At 34.6% G+C, this 12,456-nt stretch overlaps 1 protein-coding gene across 1 annotated transcript; it reads left to right on the top strand.

Moving 5' to 3' along the window:
• zgpat (zinc finger, CCCH-type with G patch domain) lies at nt 1-11,925 on the top strand. The gene is made up of 7 exons (XM_056468071.1): nt 1-100; nt 368-954; nt 3,866-3,999; nt 4,184-4,348; nt 6,021-6,143; nt 7,885-8,284; nt 11,660-11,925. Exons 2-7 carry the CDS (start codon nt 410-412, stop codon nt 11,796-11,798), a joined length of 1,506 nt encoding a protein of 501 aa, XP_056324046.1. The 5' UTR covers nt 1-100; nt 368-409; the 3' UTR covers nt 11,799-11,925.
• The last annotated feature ends 531 nt before the right edge of the window (nt 11,926-12,456 follow it).

Here is a 12,456-nt window from a genome sequence, read left to right as displayed (position 1 = left end):
AGCGACTCCCAATTAGCTTGTCTGGAAAATATTCTCCACCGTTTCCGTCAAAAAAGAAACAAAACAATGCCACGAAGACGACCAGCGCACTATCTAAAATGTAAGTGTTCTAATCATTACATTACATAGAACATGTAAGTTCTAATCATTCATTCCGAATAATAAAGTAAAATGAGTAATATAAATGGAAGAAAATGGCTAAATACTAGTGCCAGCTGTATTTAGCTCTATAACGTTAGCGTCAAATCTAACCACCACATCACATTCAGAAGACATCTTATAACACACAAGTGTGACTGATATTAATAATAAATAAAGGTGCATATTATGAAATCTGAAAAAGTTAATTCCTGCTTTATTCCTGCAGTTCTTGTACAACAGTGAGCTCCTGTCATGTAAACAACTCGCAATGGACGAAAGCAGTCTGGAAGAAGCCATTGGGACCTACAGAGCTCAGCTTCAGCAGGTTGAGCTGGCATTATCTGCTGGTTTGGGATCAGAAGAGCAGGATGACCTTCTAAAGCTGAAGGAAGACCTCCAGCAGCTCATCGAGCTCACAGAGTCCAGCTTGGTGTCTGTCAAAAAAAGCCAATTGCTTGCTGCTTTGGAGGAGGTTTCCACCAACCAAAGTGACACTTCGGTTCCTCAAGAAACCGCTTTGGACAATGAATTTGCCGCTTTCTATGCGGAACTATCTGAAGACTCTAATGAGGTAAAACCAAATCTTGATACTGATGAGGAAGAAGAGGAGGATATTAGTGGAACTAAAGTGTGCGCGCCTTACCGTACTTCATGGGGAACCCTAGAGTACCATAATGCCATGGTGGTCTGTCCTGAAGAGCCTGAAGGAGAAGAGGCTCGAGTCCGGGTGTTTTACATTCACCCCACACACAAATCCATGAAACCTTGCAGCTTCTACCTTGAGGGAAAATGCCGCTTCATGGATAACTGCAGGTGTGCTGCCTTTCATTCATCCATCCCTCTTGGAATTGTTTGGACTCAGTTTTTTAAATTTTACTACTGCCTGATTTTTACAAAAAAGAAAAACTTTACAACATAATTTCTAAAAACATACAAACTATTTTCAACAAAGGTTGGAATTAAGAAAATATTAAAAGTGGTGTAACTCTCAACCCCAAAATATTTTCTTTACATCTTTAAGGGGAGTGAAAACATTTTAATCATTGTTTTCAAGATAAGTTGTATTTTGCATTTAATAAATAGAAAATGTAATGAAATTTCTTTAGGTAAATAAAACAAATATTTCCCTAAATCCTTTTTAAACAAAACAAAGAAAACCACTAGGGATGCTCTGATCAGGATTTTTTCAGCCGATACAGAGTACCGATTCCTTGTTATGGTGATCGGCCGATACAGAGTACCGATTCTGATGCTTTGAGCACATTTTCCCTCTGAGTATAAACCTTAAGAGAAGATCTTGCCTTGCCTAAGAGAATAAATTAAGAATGCTGCATATAATCCCTTAAACACATCTCTTTTAACCATTTAGTGTGGAGATGTCATGACCAGGAGCAGTTTACAGAAAATAATATAACACGGATATGGTTGCACTTGCAACAAACAGATCATCACTCATGCGAGTCGCGCCAATAGACTATGAACAGGTCGCACTGCATCTGTAGATATTTTAGCTGTTGTGACGCGAGTGCATCGATCGCTCATGCCCCCACGCATCACTTACCTCCTCACGTATTATGCATAATATATGGAAGTACATATGGATCATCTTTGCTTGTAAACTCATTAACTGTGATGTGTTGATGAGATTCGCGAATACCGATCAAAGCATTAAATGTGATTATCGGCAAATACTGATGTTCAGGCCGATCGATCAGAGCTTCCCCAAAAAATTACTTTTTATCCAAGTTCTTAGTATTGTGCATACTTTAACTTTTTAACACATTTTCAAAATGCATTCAATATTTAGTTGCCTTACAAATGTTTAAGTCTTAGTGTTGTAATTAATTATATTGTCATGGTAAAAAAGAACTCTTTATTAGGCATTGGACGATAACCGTTTTCAAGGTATACTGCAGTTTGGAAAAGTCAAGGTTTTAAAACCGCCAGATTTTTCTGTAAAACCGTTCCTGAGGTGTAAGAGTTTTTATTTAATTTTTTTTGTTTTTTAGGACGACAGTATCTCCAGCAGAAAAGAATATCCAAAGATGTTTTAAATTGTAAAGAAATCAGTGTTTTTGAAACGAATGAAAATCAGCATGATTCATTTTTATTATTCAGCCTGACATGTTTACTGCCCCAAAATATTTTAAATCTTTAAAAAAAATAAAATGTATTGTTTTTAAAGGGGAAAAAAGTTTTTAAAAAAGTTTTTTACCCAGACATTTAAAAAGAATATATTTTAGAGCAGTAATCACAAATTAGTACCGTGATACCATGAAACCATGATATTTTTATCCAAGATTATCATAACATCAGAGTCTTATACCGGCCCATGCCTACTCTTTATCTTACGATCAATCAGTCAGGTAAACTCGGCACACCTGAAGCAACGATAGGTGCATGGGAAAAATAACATGTTAAAATTGCAACAAACAATTCTGCACGCTAAGGCTGCACAATGTATCGTTTCAGCATTGATATCGCAATGTATGCATCCACAATAGTCACATCGCATAGATATGCAATGTTGAGTTAGGATTATATTTAAGCAAAAAACACAGCTCAGAGCACGAGATTTGTGGAGTCACTGCAGAGTTTTACCACAACGAGTCGAATTTTATAGTTTGCATGTTTTTAAGGCCTGAGAGAGATTAAAGTTCAGGCACTAGACCCTTTTCCAATTGATAAAGAATATTTTTACTGCATTATGTAAAGACTTTGCAGTGTCATTTTACATTCATACATACAAAACCACAAAGGATGCACTGCTTATTTCACTTTCATCTTTGCTTTAGTGTATTTATCTATGTTTGTAATTTGTTTATTACATTTTACACATCTTTCACTTCCCCTACAGAATCATCCCAATCAATCTTAATATTACATTTGGTAACACTTTATGGATCAATTCTCACTGTTAAATAATTGCTTTATTGAGATATTGGCTGCTTATTAGTACTTATAAACTAAATGATCTTATTCTACATCCCTAACCCAATACCTAAACTACCTAAATATATAAAAAGGAGAAAATTAGGAGTTTATTGAAGCAAAAGTCATAGTTAACGGTTTGCTAATAATGAGAAGTGAACTTTAAAATAAAGCGTGATTCTAAATCTTTCCAAATAGTGTGATTCAATCATTCAGTAAAATTGTAGACACAGTATATCACAATATATATCGCAGGAAAATAAAATATTGCAATGTCAGATTTTTCCAACATCGTGCAGCCCTACCGCACACTATCAATACTTGCTCTATGAATACTTAATTATATATGACATTTTCTTTAAAATAAAACATCTTATATTGATAGGGAAACAAACAATTCCGCACACTTAATCAATCTTAATAAAATGTAAAATATTTTTTTAACTTTTCTAAAATTATATTTGGTTCTTTATGATAAATCTTTTCTAAACCTCATTTGTAAATCACGTTTAATAAAAGCTTTTCTTAAATAAATGTAAAATCATGCATATAATAATTAAACTATTGCGGGAAAAAACTATGGTTTATATAATTTTAGATGGTATTGACATTGCACAAACTGTCTTTCAGTTCCTAAAAGGTTATCTAATATTGTAAGAAACACACTGACCTTGGTGGTACACCATCATTATTGTCTGGTCAGGTAATATTTCCTTATTTTTCCTCCTTATATGTTGTTTGCTCTCCTTGACTAAATTGGATGAGCACTTTGAGTAATTTGTGTGCTCATCAGGTACTCTCACGGTGAGGTGGTGTGTGTATCAGAGCTCAGAGACTTCCTGGAGGCCGACATTAGTAACATGGAGTCGGGCTCTGCATGTTTGGCCAAGCATGAAGATGGCATCTGGTACCCGGCCAAAATATCAGGTACAAAAACAGGGTTTTTACCACCACCATCAACAACAACAGCAAAAAGATATGATTTGTTTATCTTCTCCACAAATTTTAGCACGGAAAAAGATTGATCCCTAAGGGGAGATATAGAAAAACAACAGCACACGCATTCAGTCGGGTAAAATAATGCATGACATTGCTGCTTCTCTGCTTCCAGAGATTGAAGGTGGTTTTTACACAGTGAAATTTGACTCACTGCTGTTGAAGGAGGCTGTGCTGGAGGCTGATGGGATCATTCCTCCTCTTCGTCAGGATGATGTTTCCTCATCTTCCTCATCAGACTCTGAGGATGATGCTGAGTGTGATGGAGGCTATGCTAAAGGTGCTATTAGACACTGTTATACATAAATACATAGGTGTGGTAGTTGATGCTCTCTGCCCCATACTTTCCTGTCTATGCTCTCTACTGTCTTGTCGATTTAAAGGTACAAAACCCTTAAAATAAATAACTAAAACAGGGTTTTTGAATGAAAATAAACAACCGTAAAATATGTAAATGTTCTACAGCATTTAAATACTAAATCCTACTATATTCTACACTTTTTAAAATCAGTTTAATGCAGTCATGCTGTATAAAAGTAATAGTTTATTTAAAAAAATATGTAAATGTTTGGTTTGAGAGTTCATAGTATTAATAACATTACAGTAACACCGTTCTACATTGGAAATTATGGGAATTATAAAATGGTGCAAAATAAGCCAGTCAGACATACTACAGTAAATGTGTATCTTGGACACAAAAAGGTTCTTAGTAAAATAATATCATAATAAAAAATGGTGATAATTATGCTGTTATTTATTTTATTGTTTTGGTGAAATGTTGGCTGGACTTGAGATTTAACCATCTTTGTCCAGATTATAATTAAAACAATGTCATTGTGCTGGTAACTGGTTCATTTAAGAAATGTGGACCTTTTGCACTGTAATTCTGAAAATGTCAGGGTCAGATATTAACCTCACGTTAACATGACAATGCCCCACATTTAACAGCTTTTAGTGCAATTGTTAGAATGATTCACAGCTCATACACAATTACAGGTAGCGAACACTACATTTCTAACTGAATTTAATCCTTGTGTGCCGTTAGAGATGTTTTCATCCACTCATGGAGGCTTAATTTGGCCACAACCTTCTCTGTATTCAGCAAATGAAATAATTTTGGGTAATTTCAAATAATTTTTTGAAATTTTTCAAAAACTCAACAATACACTCTGGTCAAATTTACTACCCTTTTATTATGTTCGTGGCTGTTTTTGCCCCATTGACTTCCATTATAAAGACATGTTTTTGATTGCAAACCCATGACACCACATAATCATGCATTATTGATTGTTGCTGGTTTTTCCTGTTAAAAAAAAGGGGTAAAAGTTGTAATTTTTATTGTTGGTCATCAGTTACAGTGCAAAAAAAGCATAGTTTCTGGCTTTTATATAGAGTATTGTGTGCGCGAGTGAGAGTGTGTAAGAGAGATTTGACCTCTTCCCAAAAGGGAAAACCACCAACAATCAAGAATGCATAATTATATGGTGTGAAGGCTTTGCAAATTAAAAAAAGTAGTTATAATGAATGTCAATGGAGCAAAAACAGCCACTAACATGACGAAATGTTAGTCAATGTGATCAATATACAAGGGTTAAACGAGTGAATAAACCAACTGGATGAATCGCTTTTCAAAGGCTCATTTTTGACTATAAAACATTTAAATAAACACACATCTGGACAAAGCAATTGAATGAAACACATTTTTTTAAAAGAAAACACAATTTTATATACATTTAAATGGGTATCAATGACTTCCAAAGTTCAGTTTGCTAAAATTGTGTAACTTCTGCTAAAACATTTAACACTACTAACCTGAATACACATATTGTTTTTTTCAGTAATTATTGGAGCAATTCATGACCCATACGCAAATACAAATTCACAGATTTCTAGCTTTCTAGCATATTTAGAAGGTGTTGTTGGATTCAAGTTAACTTTGTATCTCTTTACAGTATTCACATCAAGAGAAGAGGATTTGGCCCAAGTAAACACTGCAGAGTTTTGCGGTTGGGAAGCTCACACACGTGGCATCGGCTCCAAGCTTTTAATGAAAATGGGTTATGAGCTTGGTAAAGGTAGGTGGACATTATTAGACATCAGTCTAAAAACCATCGAAACAAAATGTGTATCTTGTGCAAATATGTTCAGGGTGCCCGCGATGTCTTAAAGGTGCTGTATGTAAGTTTTTGACTCTTTTAAAGCATAAAAATACCATAATATGTTTGCAGATATTTAAGAAACATGCCAAGTGAACATTATTTATCTGAAAAACAATGCTGATGTCAGTTATTCTGCTTTGAAAATGTGTTACATGCCAAACGGCTGTCTTTGTTTTGGTTCTTTTAGCCCACCCACTGCCACTTTAGCCAGTTATATTTGAGCACCCCAGCTTGCCTTGTTGAAAAACCGCATATTTCATTCATTGATTCAAAGGCTTACAAAGTATACATCTGTGACCGAAATGCAATATCCGGTTGCAGACTCTGAAGTGAGACGCAGATTCAGAGTTCCACATGAGCTTATTAATTTGCAAACAATTTAAATATTACGAACGTAAACATTAGGTGAGCTGGTTACATTGTAACCCTGTGTCATAACAACATGCTACGTGACGAGATTTGCAGCGATAAGCAATTTGGCTGTTTGCACCAGACGAAACACAAAAGAAATTTAAATACAGCCATTCAGAAGCACAGAATATGCACGAAATAAGGTTTATAATCTAATAAATACATGTTAAACCTCTTTATTATTACTAAATGTACTTGCTGAATCACTAATATGTGTTGGTATACAGTCAGTTTTGAAGTTCTGAGGTGAACTATCTGCTGCTGTTCTCAAATGTAATGTAAAATGGCATTCAATCTCACATCATTAGCATTTAACACTGAATAAAGCACATGAGGTGATCGTTGTCAGTTTTCTATTGTTCAGCTGCAATAAATAGAAGCCGTTTGATTGTAGAAACCATTCCTTCTATTGCGTCGTTGCTTTTATTTAGAACACAATTTAAATCAGCCTTAAATCAGCCTTTAGGCTCGATTGTGAGGCACACTCCTGTTGGTCCTCAATCTGGCAACCTGTATTTGTGTGTTTTGATTCAGGAATGCAATACCTAGTTCAACCACTGGATGTCAAACTTACATACTGCACCTTTAAAGCATTAAAAGTTGATAAATAAATTGACACAAATTTAAGGCCCTTAAAAAGACTTAAATGTTGTTTTACAAGGTTTTATGTTTTTTTTAATAATTTTATTTTGTGCCATTTCTAAAGTTTGCTTTTAAATAATTTAATCTGTGAATATTGGGATGCTGTGTAGTTATGAAATCCTGCTAGATTTGGGTTCTATTTCCTGCTTTTCTATAGGCAGCACCTGCTTGAAGAGCGAGAATTCGCATATATTTTTCAGTATATAAATGTTTTAGGGTTGGGTCGATAGACGGATTTTAAATAATAATTTTTAATTATACAATCGATTTTAAAACTCTATCTGCACACTCTAATGTATGTCGAGTGATATTGTGTGGATCATGATGAAAGTTTTTTCTGGTTTCTAAATTCTAAAATATGGAATCTGCCAATTTGCTAGAAAAAAAAATCACAGTCGAAATTGCATTGATAAGGAGTTATCAAGCTCAGAGTTTTAGTTTAACAGTGAGGATTTAGTAAATGTACTGTAATTAAAATGCCAATGTTATTGGTTAGAATCTAAAGTGGCGGTAAGGTCTTAAAATGTATTGAAAGAGTCTTAAAAGTTATTGAATTTCACTCTCTGTTTCCTGCACCCTGATGTTGTTTCTGTGTTTTGGACAGGCCTTGGGAAAACGCTCTCTGGTCGTGTCGAGCCAGTTCAGGCAGTGGTTCTTCCCAAAGGCCGCTCATTGGATATATGCGCTGAACTTACTCAGAGAAAAACTGCAGCTGCTATTGCCAAGAATAACCCGACCTCACATAAAAGAAAGGCTAAAAAGAAGAAAGCATCCACGTCCACACGCCACAATGTTTTTGACTTCCTTAACTCTAAGCTCGGTGATAGAGCTCAGTCTGCGTCTCATTCCTCAAGCTCATCGGTCACTGGTGCAGAGGCCTACAGGGGTGGAAAAAGCACCAAACGGTCCCTTAATGTCCGTTTGTTTGAGGCCGCGGAGAAAGTCACTCAAGTTGAAAGAGAGATCCAGCAACTTACTAAGTCTCTCAGTAGACGAAACGGAAGGTATGCTTTTGGCCAGATTTTTTTTTGTATTTTTGTATTACACTCTTTTTTTCCCATATTTGATGCAAGAGCTGCAAAGGGTAAGTTTACATGACAATGAATTCTTCTAAGAATTTTGACAGTGTTAAATCAGTCAACAAAAGTGGCTTGAAACAAACAAGCTTGAACGGTCTGCTGCACCAGTAACGTGGCTGTCGCTTGGTGTGACTTCAGTTAATCAGTTTTGGCCAATGCTAACAAATATTTTCATTTTACAATCTGATGTAAGAGAGTTCATCTTTCGCTACTGTATTGTTATTAAACAGAGAAAACATTTTACAGGTTACTTTTATTTTAAATCTTGGACCTTATTCTTAAAACAAAAAGGGGTTAGCACCAAAAGCGGACCATATTGAAATTGATTTGAATACTAATTTGTCTATTGTTGTTATGCACTAATTTTTAAATGTACTTTTTGACAGTTGAGAGGCTAGAAAAGTTGTGAAGCTCTACATTATTATTATTACTATTATTATTATTATAAATATTTTTGTTATTATTATTATTTTATATTCAAATGACCAAATTCTGACAAAGGAAAGTTGATTGTGCTGGCCAGTAATTTGCATAATTAATGACAATAGACTACAATACAATACAAATGACTAGTTTTTAATTTAAAGCTTTAATAGATTTCTATTTTTTTCTAATTATATATGATGTAATAAATATGCATTTTAAAAATAAGTATTATTTTACATTTCTTTATTATAAATCTTTATAAACAGAAATGGTTTTGGTATAAAAAGTGTGGTTATGATAACCATCTGACAAGCTAATTCAGCTAAAAAAATAATGCTTAAAATGTCACTAAAATGTAGTATTTAAATCTCATAATTAAACAATAAATGAGGCATATAACTGCAAAAAGGTCCATTTTTGGAGAAAAAAAGAACCACCCCTTTCACCAGGCTGGCTACTGACACATGCTCAGGGTCCGTATGCAATATCTAGTTTATCTATCTATGAGTAACCAAAACATTAGTGTTCGATTTGAGACAACACTACATACATATACTATGCTGTTGAGTGTGTAAGTGCATAGTGTATAGTGTGCCAGCTGGGATGCAGTTTAACACTTCGAGCAGTGTTTCTCAACCAGGTTCCTGGAGGACCACCAACACTGCATGTTTTGGATGTCTTCTTTGTCTGTCACACCCACCCATTACAGGTCTTTCAGTCTCTGCTAATGAGCTGATGATCTGAATCAGGTGTGCTTGGTTAAGGAGACATGGAAATTGTGCAGAGCTGGTGGTCCTCCAGGAATGTGGTTGAGAAACACTGACTTAAGGGGTCCTTTACACAGAACTAAAAACTCAACCTTCACTTGTTCCAAACTTTGTCTGCGTCTGAAATCGCCTACTAAGTAGGTACTGCATTTGAATTTAAAAGTACTACTCAGCTGCTAGAAAAGTACGTTCTAAACAGTATGGATGTGAGCAGTATGAATGGAACTCGGATGTACTACGACTGCCATTTTGTCATGATCACGTGACCTTCCCACTTCAGTTGCGTCACTTCAGTCCCATTCATGAATTCTCTCGCGGTGCATCATGGGATAGCGTAGAGTGTATCGGATGCGCACTTCAGAATCTCGCCAGAAGTAGTAGGTCATCCAGGTACTCGCATACTGTTTTTAGAATTCTATGAATTCAGACATACTACTCAGCTCGCATACTGTTTTTAGCGTACTATATAGTATGGAAGTATGCGACTTCGGACGCAGCCCTTGAGTTTCTTTCTTCTGTTCAACATAAAATAAAAACATTTTGAAGAAATTCGGAAACCTGTAACCACTGACTTCCATGGTGTTTGTTTTTCCTAAATTGTAAGTCAATCATTACAGGTTTTCTGTTTTCTTCAAAATGTCTTCTTTTTAACAGAATCAAAACAACTTATATTGTTTTGTAACCACTTGAGGGTGAATAAATAATGAGTTGGGATGCAACGATTATAGATTTTGATTGTACGGTTATAGTCAGAGGAATTTTCACGGTTATCACGATTATTATGCATTCATTAATTTTAAAACACTAGTAATTTGGATAATTACATGAAACTCATATTTTAAAGTGTTATTTAGTGCTGCTCAGAAACTAAATAATGCAGCACAAAACAATAATAAAAAACAAACAATAGTTAATTTTTTTGGACTTAAAACTTAGTAAAAAGATTTTGGCATAAGTAATAATTTTACACTGAAAGTAAATAACAGAACAATAAATGAATGAATAAATAAATGAAAAAAATAAGAATAAAATAAAAGTATTTGTCTAATGTAAATCTAAGCTACATATTAGCTAAGGATTTCCATTTTAAAGAGAACAAGGCTGCTGAACCTTTGTCTGAAAGGCACTTTTGATCAACTATATTATGGAGTTGTTTGGTTGTTTGTATTTGTTTTCTTATTAGAGTAGAAATGTGTATATTCCATACAAAGCATGAAGCTGATCGGTCCAGTTCTTGTCAGGTGACTTACGGTGCACTTGCGCCATTCTTTTAACTATGTGCACCTGGAAAGTGTGAGTGCCCTCGTCGCTCGCTCACCGCGTACATATCGCTGCCAGTATGCACACGCAAGCCATGCGCCTCCATTGGAAATGACGAACTTGCTCGTACAAAAAAATGGATATGTGAACGGCCATTTTTTAATAGCCTCAGCCATAGTTAAAATCAGCCTTTAATCCAGTGTGCATGCTTATTAGCCTCGAGCACAAGCTTCGAATTTTAAACTAGCACACAGTTGGCATAACTTTTAGTTGCAGTAGTTTGGTTCAGTGCAGAAACGTGGCGTTGAGGAGCCTTTACGATTAATTAACTGTGACGAATTAAACCACTGTTAATAGTGAAATCGGTTAATCGTTGCATCCCTAATACTGAGTAACTTTTGATTTTGGACAAACTATCAAATTAATGTTACTTGGAGAAATCTGTTTTCATGATCACTAAGACCGGTAATTCTAAAACAGCTTGGTAAGATCAAGAAAATTTTGTTTTTAATTGGCAATTATTTCCGTTTTTTGCAACTAACATTATTTAGAAAAAAGTGGCACATCTCTAATATTAACAAATATGGATTTAAATCATTGAAAAATTAACAGATTCATCTTTGAAGAGCATGTTTGTTTATTCTCAGCTCTTTAAAGCGGCTCAATTTTTCCAAAAATGTTGTGTTGTTGCAGCTATTAGGTTTTAATACTTACTACTTTACTACTAATACTTACTTTAATACTTTTTAACTACTTTTAATTTACTTAAAGTGAACAAAGCTGCATGGTTGCTTTTAATTCGTTATTCCCAAACATTCACTGATGTTTTGTCTTTCTCTGTTCTCAGAGATGCTGCTGTGGTCAATCGGCTAGAGGAGAAACTCACGGCTTCCCGCAATTTACTGGAGCAGCTGAAGGCTCAAGAGCAGGCCATCCAGAGAGAGCAGAGGAAAGCAGACACGCATAAGAAAATGACCGAATTCTGACACATCTGCTGTTTTTATACCATTATTGGGGATTTTTCTGTTTAGTGTTTGTTTAAACATAATTATGAATTTTGGATGTATAAAAAAATTGGATGTATTATAAAGTCTCTGATGTTCAAATTCTAAACATTCTTTTTGTTTTAATGTGTATTTCAAGGATTCAGTCCATTTGGATCAACGAGGACAAAAACATTTTGCAGCTATTGTTTGGGATTTTGTTTTACAAATTACAATCTGCACACTGACACAATAGTTTGTCATATGTAGATACATAAATAACATTAATATATAAAAATTACCAACTAGGTTGTAAGATTGTAAAACACTTTGCATATGTACAAAACTGCATGAAATTTTCGAGTTGTATTTATGAGATTTATAAGTTTAGACACTGCAGGACTTTTTTTTTTAGGACAGGCAATTACATAATTATCCTTGATTAAATATTTAGCCACAAAAAACAAATGCATGAATGTATTTAGATATCTTTTTACTAATGATTTCACTTATTTCTAAGATAATTTTTTTTAATTGATTTTAAAAACCATAAGAAAATGCGAACAAAATAAGTCATAATAGAAGGATGCCAATGAATACAAAATTCACAAAAAAATCTAATAACATTAAAACAGCAAAAAAGAAGTTAACAACAAAGTCC

The sequence above is a fragment of the Danio aesculapii genome, chromosome 11 (assembly GCF_903798145.1).
Source record: "Danio aesculapii chromosome 11, fDanAes4.1, whole genome shotgun sequence".
NCBI classification, from domain to species: domain Eukaryota; kingdom Metazoa; phylum Chordata; class Actinopteri; order Cypriniformes; family Danionidae; genus Danio; species Danio aesculapii.
Note: the sequence above shows the minus strand (reverse complement) of the source record. Positions and strands in the feature narration are given on the sequence as shown.